The 26698-nt window shown below is 52.0% G+C and overlaps 2 protein-coding genes and 1 non-coding gene across 10 annotated transcripts in view; all 3 read right to left on the bottom strand.

Annotated features, from left to right (window-relative positions):
• Nucleotides 1-9182: 9182 nt before the first annotated feature.
• On the bottom strand, nt 9183-23808 carry LOC134808319 (uncharacterized). The gene has a single exon (XM_063793145.1). The coding sequence runs from the start codon at nt 11953-11955 to the stop codon at nt 11416-11418; it is 540 nt and encodes a 179-aa protein (XP_063649215.1). The 5' UTR covers nt 11956-23808; the 3' UTR covers nt 9183-11415.
• Nucleotides 9183-26698, bottom strand: part of LOC743380 (uncharacterized) — a 34943-nt gene continuing 17427 nt past the window's right edge. For 7 of the 8 annotated variants that reach the window (XR_010151032.1, XR_010151031.1, XR_010151033.1 and 4 more), the window contains 2 exons: nt 24654-24729; nt 9183-9518 (listed from right to left, as the gene is read on the bottom strand). Coding sequence is in view for 4 of the 8 variants with exons in the window: in XM_016926739.3 (XP_016782228.1) it covers nt 9431-9518; nt 24654-24729 (164 nt within the window). In the remaining 4 variants the exon portion in view is untranslated. Of the gene's footprint in view, nt 9519-24085; nt 24312-24653; nt 24730-26698 lie in introns of all 8 variants that reach the window. The other variant, XR_008539099.2, reaches the window with a different exon arrangement.
• Nucleotides 17723-17819, bottom strand: MIR770 (microRNA mir-770). The gene has a single exon (NR_035991.1). It is a non-coding gene; the product is annotated as a microRNA mir-770 (primary transcript).

Genomic DNA, 26698 nt, shown 5'->3' with positions numbered 1-26698 from the left:
CCTAGTGTGACACGTCTGTGTGGGGCGGGGTCAGAGTGATGGGGGAGGAGGCGCTTCTGGCGATGCATTGTGGAAGAGGCTCCACGTGACACTTGAGGCTGGGACACTTTTCAGCCCTGTGAACATCTAATGAAGCAAGCCCCTCCCAGGTGAAGGATGGGTGTCCTGAGCTGAAGGTGGAGACCCAGTAGGCCTGCCTCATCTCGGTAGACCCAGAAGCATATCTACATGCCACCAATTCTAATTCTGAACGAGATAAAACATGCAGGTAAACAATCCTAAACATTTTTCAGAAGTTCCTCCAGCAAAAGTAACATTTCCTTAGCAAACATGGGACATCTTTAAAGACCACAGAGGCCCCCGAATACTGAGTGTGCTCTAGTCCTTAAAGGGAGGTGACCCTGAGGACCTCAGAGTCCACTGTTTTGTCCCTGGGAGTCCACAGGCCTTCACCCCAGGGCATCACAGGGTCTTCCTAGACACCAGAGGGCCCCAGATTCTGGCTTTCCAACACCTAAAAACTTCCAAAATAGATATTTCACAACAAACACTTCACACACAAAAAAAGAAAACATTAAAATCAACAGACAAAATAATTCCCATCTTCAATCACCATCATTTTAGAGCAAAACGTACATCATTAACAATCCAATGACACCCACCAACGCGGGCAGCACAGAGGCTGACCAGCAGACTAGGTGGCAGAGTTCAGGTGCCAAAAGGCTCCTGGGGCACAGGAATCTTGCCAAGGACTTGGGAGTGAGGACCTTGGGAGCAATCTAGGGACCCCTGAACTCCGGCAGCCATTACTGAGATGACCCATGGGGAATAGAGAGGGGACATGCAATCTCTCCCTCCAGGCTCCACACAGCAGGACCTCAGCTGAGCCCGCACCTCCACCCCCTGCCCACCACCCCAGCTGATCCCACACCCTGGAAACCAGCTCACCCTCCTCTGCACGCACGCCCACACCCACGCCCCCACCCCCAGCCCTGGCCCAGGCTCTCCTGCCATCCACCGGCTGGCGTGCGTCTCCCCGAGGCGTGCACTCACAAGGGCAACGTCCATCTACACGATGCCTGGCACAGGGCCTGGCACACAGTAGACCTTCACCGAATGTGCAAACGAATGAATGAAAGCCTACCATGTACAAAGCCCTGGAGGCCAGAATGAGCCCCGAAGCGAGGATGACGGAGGTGAGGCGGGTGATGGAGGCTGGAATGGCCAGAGATGAGATGCTGTGCCCAGGATGACAGAGGCCAGATGGAGGTGATGGGAGCCGTGATGATGGAGTCCATGGTAACATACATGCATGAGATGGACCCCCCCAAAGACGAGAGGGACAGGAGGAAGCCAGGGCCCAAGAGCTGGGTCTGGAAACCTCTGAGGGTCAAGGTGGGACATGAAGCAGGAGCCTTTCCTGTCCAGACCAGCGTTCAGCTCGACGCCCCACCACCCACCCCACGCACTTGCATTCACAGAAAATCGACGCTGTGTGATCCTCAGAGAACAATCAGTGAGCCCAAGAGCCCTGCCAGTGAGGAGTGGGACGTGCCCTGGAACAGGGGGCAGCAGACATTTCTGCTTACAGACCCCATGAAGGGATTTTGGAAAGCCACGGATCTCCCCCTCCCATAGCCCATTTTTAAATGGGCCGTAAAAGTTAATAGGAAGTTTACAAAGTTGCAATGAGGTGGCCTCTGGCATATACTATAGCATATAGATGTGACAAATGCTAGGTATGGAGCACTTGTCAAAACCTCAGAAGTCTGGAATCAGCTCATTTTGATTTGTCCACTCTGAACCTCACTGGCAAACCAATCGGGCAAAACAGACTTTTTCAGAAAAAGCCTGATGTCATTTTGGGAACCCCTCAATTCAAATCAGTGTGTAAATATGCAGTGTAAAGGCAAACATTTCCCCTCTGGATTCGGAACCTCAGGTAGATGCATCACCTGGATGCCAAGGAGGGTGGGGCACCGTGGGCACGATGAGAACTCACCTGGAGGCTGGGTGGAGGGTGCAGCATCTGGCCAGAGGGCATGGCGGGCACAGGCGTCGTCCGGGCCCAAGGCCCTGTCCAGAGCGTGATGCAGTAGCCAAGGCCTGGGAGGCCCCATCTGGTCCTGAGGTTCCCCAGCCAGCACCACAGAGCAGCAGAAGCCCCACGCAGTGGCTGGGGGAGCTGAGGGGCTAGACACAGGCCCCAGTCTGCCCCTTGCTCAACCCATTGTCTTGGGAGCTGCCTTGGAAGCTGGAGACTAGGGGGTGGGGGTGGGGGGGATGGCCAGAACCCCAGACAAGGGGGTAGGGGTTAAGGGGTGGGCAATGGGGGTGGGTTCCACTCCAGGACACAGGAGGGAGAGCTGGTGAGAGGACGGTGTCTGCAGCTCATGGGAGCACAGTACCCCCACCCTTGGCCTCAGCCCAGGTCTCACTCCAGCTGCTTTGCCAAGAAGAGGCAGTGGGGGAGGTGGAGAAGGATGGAGAAGAGGAGGGGTTCAAGGGCCAAGACTCTCACTCTTCTGTCCACTGAGGCAGACCTGGACACACAGACGGACTGATGGGCAAAGCCACAGGGGGCATAGGCATGGGTGACTCCGGGAAGCAGGTCTGGGGGCAGGATGTGGATGTGGCATCGGCACCCAGGGTGCTGTAGGCTCAGGGACAGATCCACTGTCGCCCACTCCCAGTCGCTCTCCACCATCTGTCTCCCACGCATGCACATACACACAAGCATAGAGCTGCATACGCATGCACTCGCAGGCACACGCGCCCACACACGTGCACACCAGGCATGCTCACACACTCACAGGCTCACCAAGGCACACACAGGCTCATGGAGGCACACACACCCACACACATGCACACAGCTACCCCCTCCCAGGCCAGGGGCCCCTGTGCTCTGAGCCCTCCCATAACAGGAGCCCGGCACATACATCTGAGCCTAACCCAGAGCTAATGGGCATAGGAGCCCTTTCGCCCCACACTAGCGGGTGCACACCTAGGGCTGGGGACTGTGCAGGAGCAGGGGTGAATGGAGGACACTAGCCCCACTGCCAGGAGTCCCAAGTTGCAGAAACCCTCCAGAGGCAGCACTTCTGCAGGAGCACCAGGCTGCATGGAGGCTTTTGGCTAAGGCCTGGCCCTTAGAGGCTCACAGCCAATTCTAAATGAAGGGCAAGAGAGGCAAATCCCCACCTGGGTGACTAACCCCAGGTCCCAGGAGGTCAGGTCTGGAGTTTACAGGGTCTTTCCTCCTAGCATATGGCCCTGTGATTCTGGGGGAGGAGGGCCACCAGCCATAGCATCTCAGGAAGAGCCCCGCCTCCTGGTCCCAGGAAGGGAATCCCAGTCCCCCTGTAGACACTCGAGAATCCCTGGGAGAGCCTCTACCCGCTCTGAGCCCAGGGTCAGTACCTCTGACATGGGGGTACTAACCAGCACCCAGGCCACAGACAGGCATCTCCAATCACTCCTTCCACCATCAGCCAACACCAGGCAAACATATAAAGTGCTTTGTAAAGTGCAGGTATATAGGTAATGTTTCAGAACACCCTACCAGCGCCCACCCCAGCCCACCCCCTTGCAAGCCCAGCCTTCAGTCCACCTCTGCTTGAAAAGCAAGGGCCCCGTGCATGCCCCCATGGAGTGCTGCCTGCACCCAACCCTGCGAATCTGCCTTGCTGCTCATCTACCCCACAACAGCATCACCCCAGTGAGCCAGCCAGTGCATGCTCTATAAAAGCCAGCTGAGCTGAACTAAGCTGACACCAAAAACCCACCCTCCCAGGGCAATTTGGGGTCCGAGGCGCTCTGCCCAGAAGGCCCTGGCTGCTGATAGGCAGCTGTAGGTCCGTGGGCTGCCTGGGAAGCCACAGCTATCCCATGGGGCTCATCAGTGTCTCCATGGGGTGGGGGCGGGGCTCCCCCTCCTTTGCTGATTAATCCAGTAACATCTGGATTGAATTTGGCAGGACTCTCTGGACCAGCTGGTCACTGTCCTGCACTCCCCTGCCCTGCCCACCCCATCCTGTCAACCCACCTCCACCCACCCAGGCCGTTCATGAGCCCGGCCTCTGCAGAGGGCATCATCTGCTACGATTCGGACTGGCTTCACTGCCCTCGAGGGCCAGGTTGGATTTCCATTTCAGTCACACGAAATGCCGCACGGCATTGTTGGGTATGGAGGCGGGGGCGGAGTCCGAAGTGTCTTCTGAGAAGTAGGGGGTCACAATCAGAAGCATAACCTCCTGCTGGCTGGTGGGCACGTGAAAACAGCTCTGCACTGAAGGGGAGCTTGAGGAAAAGCTTTCAGAGCCCCGCCTGCCTCTGTCCCACAGCAGCTACCGGTGAGGATAAGAGGGGAAAATTACAGTCATCTCAAAGAAAATTGCAGCCCAAGGCATCTCCATTCCCTGATTCCTCTACAAGCTGAGCTGGGAGTGTCAGGGAAATTGGGAGCCCAGTTCAGCCCCTCTTGGGAAGCAAGAAAGCCATGATTTTCCTCTCCCCCGGTAATTGCCCACTTCCCTGCGACGGACCCACTTTGCCAAGTGGCCACCACTCAGGAAGCTCACCATACCTCAGGGACAGTCACCCGGAGCCCACAGCCTGGCTCAGGCCATGGCCCACGGAAGCCAGATAGCAACACAGAAGCCTGGAGAACATCCCTCTGATGGGCAGAAGGACAAAGGGAGTGATGGAGAAACAGGCTCTGAGGAGTGAGTCTGAGACAGGCCGTGGCTGCCGGCAGGGGAGGGCCCACAGTCATCTCAAGGCTCGTCTTTGCCACGGGGCTCTGCCTGGCCATCTAGACCTTCTGTTCTGTCCTCATTTTCCCTAACGCAGCTCTACTTCTGAGTCTTGCTCCCTGAGGCCAACGACTTTATAGAGTAGGATTCACATTTTCTTCACAGGCCTCACAAGCTGGGCTCACCCATTTTGCATTTGGCTTCAGAATCTGTTGTGGAGACTTCTAGGAAATCAGCAATGAGTGATTCTAATTGCTTGTTCTTGGAAATTTCCTAAAATAACTTGGCCAAATGAGGGTGGGGAGTGGTGAGGCAGTCCTCTAAGATGACATTTCTCCTTCATGCAATCCCAAGTCTCGAGTTCCAGTTACTCATCAAAGAAGTTCTTGTTTGCATAGTTCCAAGTTCTAATGAGTTTCTAGGAAATATCACCAGAATGATGTGGCATCATTAGGGCGTGTTTTTCAAGAATGCTTGTTAGCTGCTCCCTTTTCCTCCAGACTCCAGCTGAATGAAGTAAGTCGTCTTGTAGGATCCATTCTCATAGCTGTGTCTGAATGGCAAAACTGGTGAGATCAGATTCTCTCCCATTCTGGATATTGCAGAGCTCAAACATCCCAAATAGCATTCAGCGCTCTCTCCTCCCCAAGTCTACATTTTTCGTCCCTTGGATTCTATCTACCTGTAATGCTCTCATGGCTTCTGAGCAAGTCAGTATTCCTGGCCTATTTCTTTACTTGCCATCTCTCTCCAGCTTAATGGACAGTCTGGTGTCAATGGAGCTCCTGGAGGGCAAGTGGTAGAGTCAAGGTGCTCAGGGCAGGGCTGCAGCCCCAAATGCAGCTTCACCTGAGACATTAGCATCCATATCCCCACGTATTTGGGGGCCTCCTTTGCCGTTCGTGCTGTGTTCACACCCATTGCGATAGCCTGGCCCTGTCCCAGTCCTAACCTAGATGAACTTCCATTGCTAGAAGGAGGCAACCAGATCTGACTCGCCCCAAGGTTGCAGCTTTACACTGGGCTGGCAAGTGGGGGTTTAGCACCTTCCACTGGGAGAGGAGCTAAGCCGCAGAAACTAGCTTGGGTTACATTCCGGGGTCCAGCCAATTTGGCAGCCCTGTGGGTCAAGGCTGATGTGTGGCCAGCCATGAGTCCAGCAAAACTAAAAGGCATAAAACAGCGCTTTGCTGCGGTGTTACACGCCCTCAGGCAGGCTTCATCGAAGGCATCCCATCTGCAATCCATGATTTCTGCTGCCATGTTCTTCCTAATATGCTTCCTCCCACAAGGAGTCCCCTCTCCACATCTCTCCTGCAACTGGGACCCCTCTTTATGCCAGTGTCACTATTGAGAAATGTTGCAGGCCACCATTGCACAGAAGAGTGTTGTCTGCCCTCTCCAGTCTCAAGACAAACTTGGCCACACCTATCCCTGCCCAGGAAAGCCCAGAGGCTTGAGGTTTTCTCACCAGTTCTGGACACCTGGGTTTCCTCAGAGGCTAGATCTGGGTTCCAGCTCTAGAACATCAAGGGGGTCCCTCTTTCTGGACATCTGGGCTTTGTCAGAGGTTGGAGCTGGGTCTTGGCTCTGGAACATAAAGGAAGTCCCCCTTTCTGAATATCTGAGCTTCATCAGAGGCTGGAGCTGGAGTTCTGGCTCTAGAATTTCAAGAAAGTCCTGCTTTCTGGACATCTGAGCTTCATTAGAGGCTAGGGCTAGAGTCCGGGTTCTAGAACATCAAGGAAACTCTTCTTTTTGGACATCTGAGCTTTGTCAGAGGTTGGAGCTGAGTCCCAGCCCTAGAACATCAAGGAAGTCTCTCTTTCTACACATCTGAGCTTCATCAAAAACCAAAGCTAAAGTCCTAGCTTTGGAACATCACGGAGGTCCCTCAGCTCTGGAACATCAAGGAGACCCCTCTTTCTGGAAATCTGGGCTTTGTCAGATGTTGGAACTGGGTCCCAGCCCTAGAACATCAAAGAGGTCCCTCTTTCTGGACATCTGCGCTTCTTCGAAAGCTAGAGCTGAAGTCCTGGCTTTAGAACATCAAGGAGGTCCCTCTTCCTGTACACTTGATCTTTATCAAATGATAGAGTTGTTATCTTGGCTTTGGAACATCAAAGAGGCACTTCTTTCTGGACACTTGAGCTTTGTTAAATGCTACAGCTGGGTCTTGGCTCTAGAACATCAAGGACGTCCTTCATTCTGAACATCCGAGCTTTATCGGAGGCTGGAGCTGGAGTCCTGGCTCTAAAACATCAAGGTAGTCCCTCTTTCTGGACATCTGAGCTTCACTGGAGGCTGGAACTGGAGTCCTGGCTCTAGAACATCAAGGAGGTCCCTCTTTCTGGACCTCTGAGCTTCTTCAGACGCTGGATCTGGAATCCTGGCTCTAGAACATCAAGCTCTCTCTTTCTGGACATCTCAGCATCATCGGATGCTGGGTCTGGAGTCCTGGCTCTAGAACATCAAGGAGGTCCCTCTTTCTGGATATCTGAGCATCAGACACTGGATCTGGAGTCCCGGCTCTAGAATATCAAGGAGGTCCCTGTTTCTGAATATCTGAGCATCAGATGCTGGATCTGGAGTCTTGGCTCTAGAACATCAAGCAGGTTCCTCTTTCTAGACCTCTGAGCATCACCTGATGCTAGATCTGGAGTCCTGGCTCTAGAACATCAAGGAGGTCCCTCTTTCTGAACATCTGGGCTTCATTGGAGGCTGGAACTGAGTCTTAGCTCTGGGACATCAAAAGTCGGGTGGCTCATTCTGAATGCCCAAGGTTCAACAGAGGCTGGAGCTGGGGTCTTGGCTCTGGAACATCAGTGGGTGGCTTGCTCTGGACACCTGAGCTTCATCAAAGGCTGATACTCTGCTCACCACACAGGACTCTCCTGGACTCTCAGCCTGGTCTTGGCTGAGCACAGACTGACTCATCTAGGTGGGGTGCACTCTGAAGGCCATCTCCTCCTCTTCTCACTGCTGACTCAGCGCCATCCATGTCACCATCTCCATCAGGGGCTGGGTCAGGTCTCCTTTGCCAGGTCATGGCCATGATCCCCAAGGTGGTTGTTTCTCTCAGCAAAGGGGCCATGCTCAGTCCTGTGCACTTACGGCTGGACTTGCCTGCAGTTCTCTTGAGGTACCTCCCTGTGAGGGAGAGGAGGAGGAGAAGCAGGAGGAGGAGGAGAAAGAAGGAGAAGAAAAAGAGAGAGGGGGAGGGGGAGGAGGGAGAAACAAATGAAAGGAAGGAAGGAGGAGGACAAAAAGGAAGAAGAGGGAGAAAGAGGAGGAGGAGGGAGAAGGGAAGGAAAAGGGAAGGAGGAAAAGGAAGAGGAGAAGAAGGCAGGAAAGGAAGGCGAAGAGGGAGAAAGAGGGGGAGGGAGAAGGAGGAAGGAGGAGGAAGAAGAGGAAGGAAGAGGAGGAAGAAGGAGGAGGAAGAGGAAGAAGAGAAGGTGGGAGGAAGAGGAGGAGGAAGAGGAGGGAGGAGGAGACGGAAGGAAAAGAGGGAGGAAGAGGAGGAAGAAGAGAAGGAGGAGGAGAGGGAGGAGGTGGCAGTGGCAGTGGCAGTGGCGGCCATGGCTGTGATGGTGGTGGTAGTGGCAGTGGCAGTGGCCGTGGCAGCCGTGGTAGCTGTGATGGCCGTGGTGGCTGTGGCAGCAAAAGCAGTCGGTCTCTCCTTCCCCATAGGGAGCATGTCCTTATGATCCGCTGCAGCAAAGCCAGGTGTGCAGACTCAGGATCCGTCTTGACTTGGGTCTAGTGCCCTTCGGCCCCTTGTCCCTCAGTGCCCCCGCTCAGCCCAGCCACAAGCTGCTCACAGAAAGCCACTCTGAGGGGTGCAAGGCTCACCTCCCCAGCTCAGCCGGCATTGCTGCCGCGGGCAGGGATGGGTCTGAGGCTCCACCTTTGCAGCCCTGCTCAGGAGCCTACACACAGAGCCTTGCTCAGGAGCCATTTTGAGGAATGAGTTTAGCCACAGCCTGGCTGGGCCATCTTGGCCATCGCTCAACATCAGTTCAAGCATGATGACCACTCAGCCCAGCCCTGGGGAATGTGAGAAGAAGAGGAGGAAGACTCAGAGCCCCAGGGGAGCTTCCTCTCTGGGGCTCCAGGAACTCACGCAGTGAGCTCAACTCAGAACCCCTCTCCACCACCACCTCCTCCTGTACAGTCCCTTCTGGAAAGAAGCCTGGCATCCCACGATCAGTAGAAGGAGGGGACCAGAGAGATGTTAGTTCATCCAAGCACGTGTCAACCTCCGGACCTCCAAGAGCCACCCTCCCCTTTGAGAGCCCAGTGGGCAGGGCAGGGTGCTGGCAGCTGTGTGGGGTTCAAGCCGGCCCCCGCCCTCCCACCCATCACACTACCCAGCGAGACAGGATGCCCAACACTCGCCCCTCCTTATATTAGTAGCACATCCATCAGTTTTTGTTAAGACAGGAAACACATTTATTGAGAGCACAGTGGGGTGCGCCAAGCCCTGTGCTTTGGAACCGCATCACAGCGCCCCTCACAACAGCCCTGTGAGGTAGGTGAAGGAGCCCACTTCCCACATGCAGACACCGAAGGCTCAACAGCTCCCCTAGGCCTCAGGGTTCCTGCGGGGTGGGCAGGGGTCCAGCCCACGGGTCTGACCCCAGGTCAGCGGCGTCCATCAGTCAGAGGGCGGGTCTCTACTCAAGGGGAGGCCCCGGGTCCAGAGTCTCTGGGTCCAGCCTGTCCCGTGGGAATAGGTGCAGGGCGTCCCCGTGGCTGTGGAGGCTGAGAGAGACACAGTTGCAGATGAAGGCCACCTGCTCCCGGCCTCGCTGGCCGACAAGAGTTCACAGACAGACAGGCAGGCCCCAGGAGGGAGGGAGAGGAGAGCAAGTCCCTGCTCACGGGCTCCTAGCAGCATGGAGGGTGAGGGGAGCACCCAGCCACCAGCTCGGCCTGTCTACCTAGTGCCCCTCAACTTCTGGTGTATCCTGCCCTACCTTAGACTCTGCCCACTTGCAGAAACTTCTGGAAGCATCACTCTAGTCCTGACGCCCACCTACAACTGGCAACCTCTGGTTTCTCTCACCTCGATAACCCAGAACCCAGGACTCTCAGCCTCTCTAAATGCTATCCCCAGCTCTTCTGCCCAACCTATCCAGCTTTGATGTTTTTCCTAAAACTCGGTCCCCTCCTCCTCCTGAGGGCTCTAAACATTTCCCCTCTGATCCTCTCCTGTCTGAACCTGCTGAGTGTATTTAAAAACAAACCCTTCCCTCTGCCACTGTCTCCCCAGAGCAGGCTGGTGCTTCCCCCCTTGCCCTCCACTCTGCCCAAGAGTCCCTGGGACCAGCGCAGACAGTTCCAGGGAGCACAGGGCCTCCGCAGCCAGCACCCAGCGGTCCGGGCCCACCAGGAGAGCCGGGATGAGAGCGCCTGTGTGCCAGTCACAAAGCGTTTATTTCACACAAACAATCTCATTGAAGCCCACAATAACCGTGCCAGGCAGGTGTGACGCTTTCCAGGTTACAAACAACAAACTCGCCCAGGCCACACAGTCAGAAGGGGTTGCGGGGGCCTCGAACCCAGACCTTGAGTCTCACGAGCCAGCCCACGGCATGCAGCGAGAATTCTCAGGGGTCACAGCCGTCTCCCAAGCGGACACTGTCATGAATTACCCCGTTTCTAACGGGTGGGAAAATCGAGGCTCAGGGTGATTCAAGTAACCTACCTGGTACCCATGTACCATTCTTTGGGGATGAGACAGTTAAAAGGAATCAAGCTCTGGGGTCTGAAGCCCCCACCCCACCCCTCCACCCCCGGTTTTCTGGATGTCTAAAGCTGCGTCCCAAACCTGGCAGGTGCCTCACAGGTCAATGCTGATTGTCACCAACGGTGGGGACAAAGACTTCTCAGGTAGAACAGCCTCCTCCCAAGGCAGGGGCTTCTGAAGCCTCCAGCCTCAGGGAGGGCAGGGGGGGGCGGAGGAGCGGGTCATCACTCCGTTTGGAAATTGCCAAATGTATTCTACATTCTCAAAATCACCTGGGCCACAACACCAACAAAGACATGTTGGTCCAGATGAAGTTTTATCCTAGATATAAATATTTCCAAAATATTGTGTTTCCACTGGGGGGAAAGCCACCAGTGACTGCCTGTCCCCGGCAGGAAGGGCAGTGAGGCCCCAGAACAGGTAGAGACCCTTCCCCAGTTCAGCATTTCCTCCGAAGAGTCTTTGCCAAGAAACACACCCTTTCCTTTTAAACAAATGCGCGTACGCTAGCCAAACAGCCCACTCAGCTCTTTCCAGCCATTTAAACCCTGCCCTCCACAGGTGGCGAGCATCTATTATGCGCCTACTAGTGCAGGAGGCAGGGTGTAAAGGGCCAGGGCAGTGCGGGCCTCAGAGGAGGGGTTCAAGGGCAGCTTCGTGGAAATCTCCCTGAGCCTGTCTCCCCACCCGTCCTCAGGAGACCAGGACCCAGCCCCGCCCACCTCCAAGGGACACCAGGTGCCTGATAGAGCCCCCCAGCCTTAGGTCACACACAGGCCTGGCCTGAGGGGACCCCAAGGCCCACCCAGGAATCGACACCTAAACACAGACTCAGAATCTCCTGGGAGGGGCTCCCTACTGTGGAGCCTCTTGGGAGCAATAGGAGGGGCCCCCTCTGCTTCCAAGTTCTCAAGAACAGGGGATGGGCATGAGGCAGACACCAAAGGCCACAATGAAAGGGCTCCTTAGCAAAGCCCAGGGGAGGAGAGAATCAGGGGACCCACGTGGGTGCTTCTGGGGGCAGGCATGGCAGGGGCCAAGGTGTGGCACCCAGACCTCACAGTAAAGCTCAGGCTGAGAAAGAAGAGGCGGGTGGAAGAGAGCGGGGGCGGCAACAGGCCCAGCAGCCTGCCCACCAAGGCTGTGAAAGCTGGAGACAAAGAGTGGGGGCAAGGGAGGCTTGCACGGGGTGGGGGCCGTGAGTGGGGAGTGGGGAGCAGAAGGAACACCTAGCTCAAACCCCCACCAGCTGGAATGTGGGGATGTGAGAGCCAAACACTGCACCCCCACGTGCAAGAGACGAGGGCTGAAAAAGGAATACGGTGGTCTGGTGAAGAGACGCCTGATCTGAAAGGACCCCTGCATGGGATGTCTGGAGACCCCTGCCAGTGCTGCAGCAACTCCTCTAACGCAGCTGAGTCCCCTGGAGGGCACAGCCTCCTTCCTCATCCCTGCACTTCTCTGCCAGAGCACTCCCGGGCTCTTGGCAGGGGTGGGGACGCACCAGGCTGCATTTGCTGGGGGCTGGAAGGGGTGAGCCGGACCAGGCAGGAGGCCTTATTTGGTGGACTCAAAAATGCACAGGTTATTTGTGCAAGACTGGGAAGTCCTGGCTCTGATACCAGCTGTCCTGATTCTCAGCAAGCTCATCTAGGAAATGGGCCCACACCCCAGTTAGAGAAGGGAAAGTGTGTACAAGACCCCAGAGCTTGGTGCCAGGCCCAGGGAAGGTGGCAAAGCCTACCTTCTGCACCTTCTACCAGGAACAGAAAAGGGCTGTGAGAAAATTCAGAGCGCAGGATGGAAGGAGGGTTGGTACCCCAAGGATGCCACCCAGAACCCCTTCCTCATCCTCTCTCTAGGTCACCCCACTCCTTCTCCCTAACAAACGAAAGCAGGGGCATACATGAATGTTTGCAGAAACCCCTCCAGGCAGACAGATCGTCCCCTCACGGCAGCGACAGGTACAGCAAACCCCAAAGCACAACGGCCCTGCCAGCTACAACCTGCTGGGGAGAAGCAGCAGCCCACGTTGGAATGGGGGGCAGGGCAACCTCTGAGGAAGGAAAAAGCCATCACTCATCAATCAAACAAATATTTACTCTGGGCCCACATCGCTAAGCACCTGCAGGCTGCTCCGCCAGTGGTCTGTACATGCCACTGACTGTGGGAAATGCAATCCCAGCGTAAGGTCAGGGCTGACTTTTTATTCACTTAGGACTGGTAAAGCCATCACTCATGCTTTCAAGACAAATCCCAACATATGCCCATTCCCAGGGAAAGCCAGCATCTGCACAGCACTGTTGCAGCGCCCCCACCCTCGGCCCTCACAACAGCCCTGTGAGGTAGGCTTTCTGGTGACCTATGGCTTAGAGAAAAGGAGATTGAGGGTCAAAGAGGCAAAGGGTTAATTAAGTGGCCCCTGGGTCTGCCAGATCCTAAGGCTACGCTCTTTCTAACATAAAACACAGATTCGCATCAGACAGCTCAAGTTCCATCAACGTGACGCTGAAACAAGGCTCCTGCTCTTCAAACGTGGCATACAAACGTCCGTAAGATACAATATGGCGGTTGTTAACAGGTCCATGAAGAGCAAAATAATAATCTCTTAGTAAAGGTTATAAACATCAAGGCTTGTCATTGGTTACAATTTCATTAGCTATCCATCCATTCAACAGAAAAGAAACGTAAGCGCTACCACTCGCCAGGCACTGTGTTGGGCACCCAGCCTGCTGCATTTGAGCCCAAATGTTGTCAGTTGGGGGAGGGGTGGGGGAGGGAACAATGCAGTATCTTTGATGGCTGGTGCCTAATATTTTGGGGAAAAGGGCACCACCCAGAAGGGCCTTTTGAAGGCGGACACAAGTAGGTGCTGCACACAGGCCAGGCACAGAGGCAGGAAGCACACAGCATTCAGAAAGCACAGCCAGGCGTTTCCAGCCTCTCAGAGGTGAGCGTGAATGCGTACCCCCGGGGGGTCCAGGGGCATTGTCCAAAGAGTCCCCCAAACCCCTAGCATGAAAGTTCCTGCCCAAATTCCTCCTGTCCCACCATATACCCCTCCAGGTTTAGAGATAAATGCTCTCCCACTCAGCTGCCTGAGTGAGGCTGTCTCCCTGGCCTTTGATCCTCACTCCCCTGGCACACCCCCGGGGACACGCACACCGCCCTTCCAGAATCACAGTTCAAAATCACGGTTACATTGCTCCTCACAACAGCCCTGCGAGGTAGGTGCCGCAGTCCTCCCCCGTAGGCAGACTCAACTCCAGCTCTCACAGTGACTTTAAACCACATGAGTTTGTCCAGTTCCAGGGTCTTGGCTTTGCCTACTCTCCTTCCTCTCCAATGCAATGAATAACATTCAGAATTCCAGGTTGAACCCCCAAGACCTATGCCTCACCCCCGACCCAGGCAGCAGGAACTCAGGGAGTTCTCACCTGGTCTGGGACCTGCAGGACAGCTCGGAGCTGCACCCAGAGTTTGCAAAATGCCACGTGCCTTGGACACCCAGGTTTGCCTATGGAGTGTTCTATGCAGACCCCCGCACAGGAGGTGATTCTTATCACCCACATGAGTAATCGTCTCCCCCAATTTTCTCTAAACAGAGCTGGGCATTAACTCCTCTTGAAAGGGGCAGGAATGGCTCCAAGATCACCTCCAGGAAAGGCCAGAGTGTTCTAATGACTTGAAAACCTGCTCCCGGCCAGAAGCAGCCACTCGTCTTGGAACCCCCTGGCTCTCATTTTGGCCTCTCGAGGATATGGGCTGTGATTTCTGAGCACCCAGGGAACACAGTTGGCTGATTCCTAATCAACCTAGTTGTACAGGGGACAAAGTCAGAGGGGCAATGAAACTCGCAACAGAACTCGAATCTACAAGCCTGACCTGACTCAGGGATCTCGCCTTGTCACCGACACACAAGCACGGCCCCTTTACCAATGTGTTCATTGTTTTGTTTCAAAAGGCAGTGCGGCAGCGGGTCCTTGGGAGCCAGCTCTAGTATAGCACTGGCTAATTTTTTAAAAACGTCTGTTGGCTGTGAGTGAATGAATGAAGGGATGAAGGGATGAATGGATGAGTTACAACCACTGCCACCCGGTGGAGGAAGCTGAAAGGCTGAAAGCAAAGCTCATGGCAGGGACCATGCGCCAGGCAAGGGGAGGCCTGGGGAGGACTTCTCCGCTCATGGGTGGGAGGGCTTGGCCCCAGGCTACTCTTGACCCCGACCCTGGGTCACAGTCGTGGTGTGTGACACATGGAAAGCACCATGGGGAAGAAGCTATGGGTGACAGTGGCAGATGAGATCCAGCTGGGACGTGCTCAGGGCAGTAACCCCGGAGGAGGCAGCTACAAGAAAGGGTGTTTGCTTCATAACCACAGCCCATGGCGCTACACAGCCCACCCAAAATGAAAGGGTTTGCTTTCAGGAGAAGAAAAGGCCAAAAGCACGGGGTCAAGATAAGTAGGCCAAATGCATGGATGGGTAGATGGAGCAATTCATGTTGAAAGTCATTGCCGGCCTCCCAAGCTTGGATACCAAGCTAAACATGTGGGTGAGGGATTCTGACACGGGCAAACAGTGCTCAGTGCTATAGTAGAGGGATGGGTGGGCAGAAGCAGCTCTGCTGAGAGCGGAGGATGCTCTGGAAAGAAGGGCGAGCCCTCCTTGGGTGACATGCCCTCCCTAAATGGCTGTGACTGACCTGTGAGCCCTGAGGCTTTGGGCAGAACATGCCCTTTATTCCGCTCCTTAGAATGTAATTGCCCCAGGTGAAGAAAAATGAAAGGAGATTCTCCCATCAGTCCTGATCCAAAATGTTCCACTCGTCAGTTAAACCCCAAAGACCACCACTGAGGCCACATGTGCAGGCCAGGGCTGAGGACATTTGCTGACATATCACAGGATGCGGGGAACCCAATTCCCCTAAGAGGTGGGAAAATGGAAACCCCAGGGCCTGGCTTCATCGGGATCTAATAGGAATGAGTGACTGCGCTGGTGGGAAGGCCACTAACTGATTGTACAGGGTGCTAGGACGTGGCTGTCTGGACCTTGGAGGTTCAAAGAGCTATTCCTGTCCCACAGGGGTTTTATCGAGGGCAAGATCGGAGTCCACGAGCACACCCAGGAGGTCCAGCCTGCAGTGTCTACACCTGCCAATGGAAGGTGTCTTTTTCCCCATCACCCACTTCCCAGGGAGAAGCAAATCCTAACATCAAACAGACCTGAAAGGCCACCTAGGCCAACCCCACACCATGAGAATCTCCTGAACACTACTTTCTCCGAGGGCTGCCTGGCTGGTTCCTTGAATGCCTCCAGTGAGCTATGGGCTCCCTACATCCCAAGGACACCTGGGACCAGTCTCTTCAGAAAGCCATGACCCAAAGGACTTGGACAAACAGTTCACAGAAGATAAAATACAATTTGTTAACAAACATAGGTCAAAGTGTTCACCCATCATTAGTAATTAAAGCAATGCAAGTTAAAGTAATGCAAAAGTACTTTATAACAGAGACAAACTAGCCATATCTTAATTAAGTGGTCATACATTGCTGAACATTGTAAAATGCTGTAAGCTTACTGAAATTATTCAACATCCATACAAAGATCCATAGCCTTTCTTTCAAGAGACTTAACCAAAGGAAATTCATTCATTCATTCACCAATCCATCCTTCCGCCCATCCTTCCGCCCTCTTATCCATCAGCCAAACACTCATTCACTCGCTCCTTCCTCCATTCTTCCATCCACTCATTCATCATTTATTTATAGTCTACAACATGTTGGGCATCAGAGATACAAAGGCCAATTCAATAAGCTCCTTGCCCTTATGGGGCTCACAGTCTAGCAGGGGAAACTGATCTGTAATGAAGCAATGATAATTTCTGGGTGGAAGAACATAATTCTTAAGAATGAAAAAAAGGGTGTTTTAAGCAGTTAGTTGTGGCATTATTCATAATATTTTTAAAAGGTGGTTATACATAAGAATAACAGAATGGTTCTGTGAATGACGCCATAGCCACTCAACAAGGCACAACGCAGCCAGTGAGGTTATGAAGATGCATGGAACAAGGGAAAATGTTGATGACAGAAAATTAAATAGAAGAGGCAGGATACAAAAAAAAAGTGTATGTGGTGAATAATGGCAATTAGGTTTTTTTAAAGAAGGGATGCTCATGAAAGAATAGACACTCTTTTTTAAAAAAAAGTATGCCTGTAAGAATGTAAAATGGGTGACATGTCAGAATGTTGAGTGGTGGATGCATTTCCCACTGCTCTACGTCAAGTGCCATCCACACCATTTATATTAGGAACACAACGGGACACAGCAGGATTCGTGGCCTGTCTATCCCAGAGGTCCTGAGGCCAAGCTTCCCAAGGAGGGAGTTGGGAGTCACAAGAGGAGACCAAGGAGAGTTGTAGCTCCTGGTGTCACCAGGAAAGGATTTGTGTGTGGGGAGCATGCAAATGACAATGTCAAGAGACAGAATTTATTCTCATTGTTAAAAGTTTAACAAACACATAAAGATAGGCCCTGACCAGACAGGAGCACTAGGATCCCAACTCGGACCTTGTGGGTCTGGTACAGAAAGAACCGGGTAGGGAGCACGTGAAGGACGTTTTATCTCTGGCTTTTGTGCCGTTAGGAACCCTATCCCGAATCTCAGCATCCTGGAACTAAAGACCCTTTGAATCCCAGATACAAAACTCTTAAGGGTCAAAACCCTAAGAGCCCTGATCCCCCCTCATGGCCTCCACATTTCCAAAAGGACACACAGAATTCATCCAACCCAAACCCACCCAGCCTCCAGGGCACCAGTGGGTCTCCCCAGAGCTGCTCTCATTGGCTCAGTTCGACCCACTGTGACCCGTCAGGACAGCCCCTAGATGTTGGGAGCAGGCTCTCCTAGCAGCCAACGTCGCTTGTTCCTTCCAATTTCCTCTTGGTGCATGCAATGGCCCCTCCCTTCCCCGCCTTCTGCACACTTTTAAGTCTTCCTGAGCCTCTGCTGACTTTTTTTAACAGCTGTACATGAGTTCTTTTGAAAGACCCTCCCGGTCTTCTTCTGCCCTGAACCCCTCCCGCCCCATCCTCATCCAACAGTGACACGGCTTGTCAGGGAGAAGCTTCAGCAGGTGTCCCCAGGGATACTAAGTGCACCCCCAGACCTCAGTCCAGCCAAGGCATAGCCTGGAGCCCCAGATTCTGAAAGAGAAGAAGAGCAGACCCCTGAGGCCCCAGCACCACATCAGGCCCACGAGGCCCAGCTCATGTGGCCCTGACACGTGGTACTGGAGGCTCGGAAGGTGGCTCCTGACACATGAATTCCATGTCCTCCGCCTTCCAAATGCTGTTGCCATCCACTCGGCCGGAGCTAGAAGCGTGGGAACCACCCCCTTCTTCTTGCCTCCCTCCCTCCTTCATATCCTGTCTATAACCCCATAGCTTTGATTCCTGAGCACCCCACTTTGCTGCCATCAGCTCAGACCTCAAGCATCACACTAGCTAACAGCCCCATCCCTGCCTGCGCCCGCACTCCCCATCCCACCCAGTGTCTACAGAGTCACTCTGCGCATGACGCCTCCCACTCCAGATGGCCTGGCCCCACCCCACTCCCCTGCCTCCCACGTGCTCCCTGCCACGAGTCCTGAGTCCATCCAAGCTGTGCTCCTACTGCTCTGGGCACTTGTTAAGAATCCAGTGTTTTTATATGTCCCAAATAGGAATTGAGAGGTCAACAAGGGAGACTTTGGTCCTTGCTTTTACAGACAAACACAGGCACACAACACAAAACTACACACATTTCCTCCACTACAGAGAAAGGAGACTCAACAGAACCGGGGAGGCCCTGGGGGAGGACTGTCAGCACGAGCAACTCTCCAGATTTACCCTGGCAGTCCCCCAGAGGGCAAGTCAGAGAAGAGACAACCTCGACACAGCGAAACGCAATCCCGCCAAGTTACAAAACACGTCGTGAAACAGCCGAGAAGACAGAGAGGCCTTGAACCAGGCTCTGGGGATGGCATGTCAAGGAAGCCAGGGTCCCCGGACCACTTCTGCAACCCCAGGGGTGCTGAGGTGCACCTGCTGCCCAGGGAAACCTGAGTTGAGAAGGGTGGGCGCCCTGCCCCATGGAAGACCAGGCCAGAGGGTGGCCTGGGCACACTGCAGAGAGTTGCAAGAACAAGGTTTCTGGTGGCTTGCCCAGGGCTCCTGGGTCCCGGGGCTTCTGGGTCCCCCTTCTCAGGTGCGCCTGGCCACCTTCTGGCCTTTCCCTGCACCAACCCCTGGATGTGAGTAGGTGCCACACCCAGGGTGGCACACAGCAGGCGGGGCCCATGCTCCACCCAGGGCCTATTGCTCCCTGACCCTCTGCTGCCCCCTGGTGGGCAAAACCTCCTGTGCAGGCGACCCATGCCGCGGGAGTGGCCAAGCTACCCAACAGGCTTCACACCACTTGTTCATGCAACCTTCTGCGGGGCCCAGGGTCCAAGCCCTTCCTGCCTATCCAGGCCATAGATGGGATACCATCAACAGAGACACATAAGATCAACCCTAGTAGGCAGCTGGTGCCACTCCAGGTTTACAGATGGGGAAACTGAGGAAGAGACAGATGCAGTGAAATGGCCCACACAGCCAACATAGGGCAACAGCACCCCAAGACCAGGGTCTTCCTGAGCCAGCTCCTCCCTGCCAGGGCAAGTGCATGTGACAAGCACATGACATGCCAACAGCCACCCTCCCTGGGGACCACTTCATTCCACTGTCTAGAACACAGGACTAGAAAGAAGGTTCCTTCCTCTCTTCCCTTTTTCCCTCCTTCCTTTCTTCCTACCTTCCTACCACCCTTTCTTCCAGTCATTCGTTCATCCATTTAGATCTGAGTCCTTTGTTCATGGACTTCAGTAACATAGCTTGAAATTAATCATAGCCTTTGGCCTAAAGGCCTCCACTCACAAGTCCTATTTATTGACCGTTACATTATTTTATTCTTTATTCATTTCTTTTTCATTTCTTCCCAAATTGCATCTTTCTTTCTTTCTTTCTCTCACTCTTCCTTATGTTTCTCTGGTTCTTTCTCCTTCTTCTTTTTTTTTTTTAATCTAAGATAGTGTCTTGCTCTGTAGCCCAGGCTGGAGTGCAGTGGTACAATCTTGGCTCACTACAACCTCCACCTCCTGGGTTCAAGCAATTCTCCTCCCTCAGCCTCCCGAGTAGCTGGGATTACAGACAGGTGCCACCACGCCCATAATTTTTGTATTTTTTTAGTAGAGATGGAATCTCACCATGTTGGCCAGGCTGATCTCAAACTGGCTGGTCTCAAACTCCTGACCTCATGATCCGCCCACCTCGGCCTCCCAAAGTGCTGGGATTACAGGCGTGAGCCACCATTCCCAGCCATTCTTGGTTCTTATAAAGTCAGGTGGACAGAATCCCATGAATCAGGGCTCCCGGTCACCACCTTCATGCTGGTCCCTAAAGCACTACCGCTCCTACGTCAAGCACCATTCACTCTCTCATCCACTCACTCATTTGTCAGTCTTCCTTATTTTGGGTATTTGTTTTCCTTATTAATTGTTTTAATTAAAACTCCATGGGCAAACCAAACATCTTTGGCCCATGTATTTATTTGCAATCTTTCTTCCCCGCATTTAGTCACCTTTCACGTTTAAGTATTTATTCTTTTATTTATGAACCTCAATTGCATCTATTTTATTACAGTGGCAGAAGATACAGCCTTGTTTTGGAGCCAGGTATGTCTCTCTATTTTTCATTTATTCTTTGAAAGGTGTAATGTATTTATCTATTTAAGGAGTACGTATGTAAACTAATTATAATCCCTGTTCAGACAACCTCCCTTAACTATCCATTTATCACTTTGGTTGTTTGTTTATTACCTTTCCTTTTTCCTTTTTCACTTCTTTTTATATTTTCTCCATTTTCCCTCCCCCTGGGAACCTGGGCCTGGATTATCTCATCCATCTTCAGGATTACTGACAGTCTTATGACTAATCCTAACAGATCCTACTCTTACAGATACACCCACGTATTCGTGCTCTTTTTTATTGGTTTTTCTTTATTTTCCCTTTCGCTTTCATTTAGTTTCATTTTTGCCTTTCCTTAGCTCTATCTTTGACTCCCTGACACTTCTCTTCCTGCCTCTTTTCACGCTTATGGACCTCAGGTGCCCAGAGTGAGATGAATGACAATCCCATGGGCAGCTCCTTCCTGGCTGTGCCAGGCATTTCCATTTCTAATTCAGTCGTTCATGTGTCCATTCATTCTTTCTGTCATTCTTTCATTTCAATACTTATTCTTTTATTTATGGACCTCAGGTGCACAGAATTGGATTAACCATAATCTGCGGTTCCCGGAGCCTTCTGCACACTGGTCCGTGTGGGGCTGTCTTTTGTTCGTTAATTCCTCCCCCTGAGGATTTGGTGCAGGATTTATTTAACTATCTCAGGAACCCAGTTTTGAATTAGTCATAATTCTTGCTGCCTTCTCTCCTCTTTTTGTCCTTGCGTGGTCCACTCTCCCACATATTTATGTCTTTATTTATTCATTCAATATGTTTGTATTGCTTATATACATCCTGTCATACGTTTCCATATTCTCTCCTCTCTTGCTTTCTCTTTTGGGCCTTGAGTGCACAGGATAGTGAAAATCATCCATTCTCATTCGTTCAGCCAGTCACTCCTCTATTCAGGTATCTGTGCTTTTATTGATGAACCTCAACGTTTACTGTTTATTATATTTAATGGATAAAACTGTCTCATTATATTTCAGTGCTTGTCCAAGAAGTGCCTTTTCTTTCATATGCCTACTTCACTTTTCCTTTCTTTTCTTACATCTCTCCCTCTCTCGTTCTTCCAATTTTCCCATTCCTCACTCCTTTTCTTGCATCCTATGGAATGCATGCATTTATTCTTTCATTCAGTCTTACACTTGTGGTCATTTAAAAAACAAACTTCAGAGCCACAGATTTGAATTAATGTGGATGGCTTGTGCTAAACCAGTCCCCTTTCATCAACTTATTTGATCTAATTATTTATTATCTCACTTCCTTTTTTCCTATTTTCATTTTTTCCCATCCTATTGTTTCTTTCCACCACTCCCTCTTTCTTTCTGTCATTCTTTTGGAGATCTGCACCCAGGATCAATGACCCTCATCCCTCTCTACAATGCCCTCCTCATCGGTCAATGCAAATCTTTTCTGTCGTTCAATCATTCATGCATTCACCGTGCATCCATTCAGTCTTTCTTTCTATGTAAATACTTATTTTTACACTTCTCGAAGGCAGGTGCACCTAACTGGATACATCGTAATCTGCAACTAATGGGCCCTCTCTCTGTGGCCCCACTCCTCCCTCCCATGTGTATGCTTTGAGCCATTCCTTAGTTGAGTAGGTGATTGACCATAACCAGCAGCACTGGTGCCAATTAAGCGGTCTGCTTGGTTCACACAGCCTTTCATTCCTGTTCTAGCATGGTCTGTCTTAAATCTGCATGCATGTATTTATTCCTTAATATATTACCTCTCTTCCTTTCTTCCTTTTTACATTTCTTCCCATTTTTTATTGTTTCTCTCTCTCTCACTCTCTCACTCGTTCCCTCTTGCACTTTGTCTTCGGAGCTCATTGCCATGGAGTGGCTTGGCTGTACGCATCAAAAAGCCACCCGCAAACGCCCATCCTTGGCCGTGTGGTTCCACGTCTCACTCATTACTTCCTTCCTGCATTCATAGCATCCTTCCTTCCTGCTTGCTCTCTTCTTATTAGGCATTTATTCCTCTATTAGTGGCGTCAGGTGCCCTTATGACAAGTCCTAGCCTAACTCTTCTCGTGGATCTACCCATTTATCCATTTGGTTGTTATTTCTTTTTACCGTTCCTTTCTCTCTTCTGTCATAGCTTTCCATACCTCCTGTGCTTCATTTTCATGCAGCTGGGGTGCCCAGGGGGGACCCCAACACCCTCATCAGGAGGACCCATGGGGCCACGTCTTCTCATTCACCTCATCCTTGTCTATTTAGATACTCACTGACTTGTTCACTTAGATGTTCATTATTTAATGGACAGCCTGTGGTTTTCTAGAAGTGGACCAGCCATAGCCCTTAATCTGTGATGATCTTTTGCCACCATCGATCGCATTGCCTTCTTTTACATCTTTATTTACCACCCATTAATGTATTTCTGTACTTAACATTTGTTACATTTTTTCCTATTTCTTTATTTACCAATATTACCTTTCTCATATCCTTTCATCTAACAGACCTCAGTGCCCAGGACTGGATGACTCAAAACCCCTCACAACATCTTGTCACCTGGCGCTGCACTCCCACTGCTCATTCATCCATCCACACACGCAATGTAGACTTTTTGGCCTTTTTTCCTTTCTTTTGTCATTTATTTATTTATGTGCAGACTTCAAGTGCTCAGGCTTAGATAACTTTTGGTAAAAGTACACTCTCATCTTTCGCCCACTGGGTCCTCTTTCTTTCTTTGCTATTCTTTGAACTCGTTCTCTGTGGTTTATTTTTCTATGCCAGGAGCATATATTATTTGTATCAGTCCTAATGCTTAGCTTACAATAGCCTGACATGGTCCTCCTTACAGAGTTACTCATTACTCATCCTCTAGTCTGTTTTTTTTTAACCTTTCTTTGTTGTTTTGGTTTTTTAAAAATACCTTTCCCTTCTCCCTTTTGATCACTTGTTCCCTAACTTGCATCTTTTCATTTTGACGGGCCTCAAAATCTATGTCTCATTCTGCACTTCACTACTCATACATCCATTCTTTCTTTCATTTAGGTTGTTTTTCATTGTCAAATGTCAGAGGCATATATTGGAATTACACATACCCCTTAGTCCATAATCACCTGATATCACTTTGTGTGTTGCCCTATTACTTAGTGATTCACTGGGTTTTTTCTATTTATATATTGATTGCCTAGGCATCAAAGCGGATGAACCATGGTCTTGTGTACACACACTCTCATCCTGGCTTGCTTACTTCTTTACCTATTTACTTGTTTATTCATTCTCTCTTGCTTCACTCATTCATTCATCTGGTCATTTATTATATAATGCAATAGATACCAGTCAAACAACCTCTCAACAACAACAGCAACAAAACTCAGAACATTCACAGTATCTTTGGCATTCCTGCTTCTTCTCACTGAGTCACCAACCAAGGTACACACAGCCCACAGTCCAGAAACACACACAAATGGCGGATGCAGAGCAGAGACACAGTGAATGTTAAGTTTACTCCCAGATCCTTCTGGGGCTCGCGTCCTAGACATACTGGGGACAGATCTGAGATGAGGGCCCACGTTCCCCAGGCCCCCTGGGCAAGGCAAGCGCCGCCTGTTCTGCCCCTCTGGACCGTGGTGAATGACCATCCCCATGAGAAACCTGTTTCAAGACCCCAGAATACATAGAGACACACACATGGTACATAGTCTCCTGGTGGGAAACGACGGACATGGAGTTCATTTTTAAATAGGTGGCTTTGTCTGTGGCAATATAAAAATATTTTGGCCTTTCAAGGCAAATACAAAAGAAACTACCCATTACCATGGCTGAGTGTCTCAGTCCCAAACAATAAAGAACTTGAAGAGGTTTAGCCGGAAACTTTGAAGACAGAAAATCTGCCCATTATGTTTTCCAGACATTTCGAGGGGGCGAGCGGAGGTCACTGGAGCTTGAAGCCCATTCGGAAGGCTGGTCCCTCGGCCTGCGTTTTCTCCTTGGCCCTTTGAAGGGCCCCCCAGCTCGCAGGGCACTTCCATCCTAGTCTGCCCTGCGGCACAAGAGCCAAAGGGAGACTCAATAATGAAAGAGCCATTCATTTAGAAGAGTGAAAAAGAAGAAATTCTTTTGGGGTCCGACATTTGAAGCCCGCCTATAGAATTCTTTTGCCACAGAGACAACACAAGGAGGCAGGGGGCTCCTGTCTTAGAAAACAGGAGCCCCCAGGTCTGCACTTGGCTTGACTCGATGGGCACCCACCTCCCGGTGCACAGACCCCCAGCCAGTGCCCGCCAGCCCCTCCACGAGGTCCGCCTGGCGGTGTGCTCCGCGCAGCTGGCCCCACCCTCAGCAGCAAGGCCACGTGTGTGTTCTTTACACTCCAGCCACTTACGATTTCGAGCTGGAGAGGGGCTGGGGTCCCACATTCGAGGTCCCTTCCCACGTAGGCATCCAGGTGATGGCTTCCGCTGTAAGAAGAAGGCACTAGGTCACAGAGTAGAACCTCACTCAGGCCGGCGAGGAGGAGGAGGGCGGATGAGGACAACAGCTCTGGGGGGCGGCAGGGGTGGCCTGGAGCAGAGACTCCCCAACCTCCAGCAAGTGTGGAATTGGAGAAGCCACGCATTTCTCTCCTGACTCCACTCACCCACCGGCTGCCTATGGAGCGGAAGGGGCAGGTGTGGAGACATGGAACAGACTTGGGTTGGTGCTGTTCACGGAGCGAAGTCGTGCTCTGTGGGACCCAAAGGCTTAGGACCCTGCATAGATGAGAAACGGGGGTGGCCCAGGCCCCGAAGACAGGGCATGAACCTGTGCTCTGGCAGAAGCAAGGTGCCCAGGTCGGCGAGCAGGACGGCTGGCCCTGGAGGAGACCAGGGAAGCGGGGTGTGGCCGGGAGGGCAGCCCACAGAGGGCTGCAGGGCTATTAATGGGCAGCGTTTCCCAAAACCATGGCACACACGTTGTGTGCCTGGACAGACAACTCCACTGTGGCAATTTTGTTCACAGTGCAGTAGGCCCCGGGAAGCACCATGGCCAGGCACATCGAGTCTTCAGTGTCAAGATCTGCCTTACATTTTAACTTGTTTTTTTGTTTTGTTTTGTTTTTTCTTTTTTAATCGGGCAGCAGGCTGGGCCAAACATAGTTCAGAATACTCCCAAAATGTTAAGCTTTAAGAAAAGGTGACTTCAGCAATGTCAGACACGTATCATGACACATTTGTCAAGACCCACAAGATGTGCGCCACAAAGAGTGAGCCCTAATGATGTGAACCAAGGCCTTTAGTTAATCATGTATCAGAGTCGTTCCATCGATCGGAACAAACAGACCACACCACACGGAGGCAACGTGTGAATGACAGGGCAGATGGTGGGGACAGGGTCTGGGAATTCTCTGTACTTTCCCACCAATGTTTCTGTAAACTGAAAACTACACAGAAAAAAACAGTTTATTCATTTAAAAAATGTGTTGAATGAATGGCTTTTAAAATCTGTTCAGAGTCTACTTAAGGTGAGGAGGCGTCATAGAAAGGTAGCCTGTGACAGCTGAGGTCCCACCAACGCAGCAAGCTAGGTGATAGGGCAGCCAGGGGCTGGGCCAGGAGGACAGGGCCAAGGTCTGTTTGAAAACACCATCTCTAGGGACCGTTTCCTGGATTAGGCACAGGTGGAGACAGGAAGCCAGGGGGAGACCATGGGACACCCCCACAAAGCCACCCAGGAAACAGAAAGGCCATGAGAGAGATGTGGGGGCACCAGGGCAGGCAGAAGCCACAGACCACAGGTCCCAGCCCCAGGGGGGTGGCTCATGCCTGTCATCCCAGCGCTTTGGGAGGCTGAGGCAGGTGGATTGCCTGAGGTCAGGAGTTCGAGACCAGTCTGACCAACATGATGAAACCCCGTCTCTACTAAAAACTAGCTCGGCGTGGTGGTATGTGCCTATGGTCTCAGCTACTCGGGAGGCTGAGACAGGAGAATCGCTTGAACATGGGAGGCAGAGATTACAGTGAGCCAAGATTGCGCCACTACCCTCCAGCCTGGACAACAGAACAAGACTCTGTCTCAAAAAAAAAAAAAAAAAAACCAGGTCCCGGGAGACACCTGACTCCAGCTGCCTGCCCCACTGCAGGTCTTCAGGGACTCCCAAGACTGCCTGTCCTCAGGCCTCTCAGGGATCTCTCCAACCCACCCCTGCCATCTGGGCCACCCCTGCTGCCTCTGCCTCTCTATTCCTAGTCATGTCTCCAGCCAGGATGTCCAAGACCCGGCCAGGGCACTGGGGACACTTCTTGCCTCCAAATCTTCCTAAAATCTCCTTCCCTGGCCTTGCCCTTCATAAACCCTGTTCTGCCATAACTGGTTAATTTGATAACCAAGAAATAACAAGTCTTAAAATAAGTGTTAGTGAAGCAATGATCAGTGCATGGGTGACTGAGG

Source organism: Pan troglodytes, chromosome 15 (genome assembly GCF_028858775.2).
Source record: "Pan troglodytes isolate AG18354 chromosome 15, NHGRI_mPanTro3-v2.0_pri, whole genome shotgun sequence".
In the NCBI taxonomy this organism is placed as follows: domain Eukaryota; kingdom Metazoa; phylum Chordata; class Mammalia; order Primates; family Hominidae; genus Pan; species Pan troglodytes.
The sequence above is the reverse complement of the archived record's forward strand: the minus strand, read 5'-3'. Positions and strand labels throughout refer to the sequence as shown.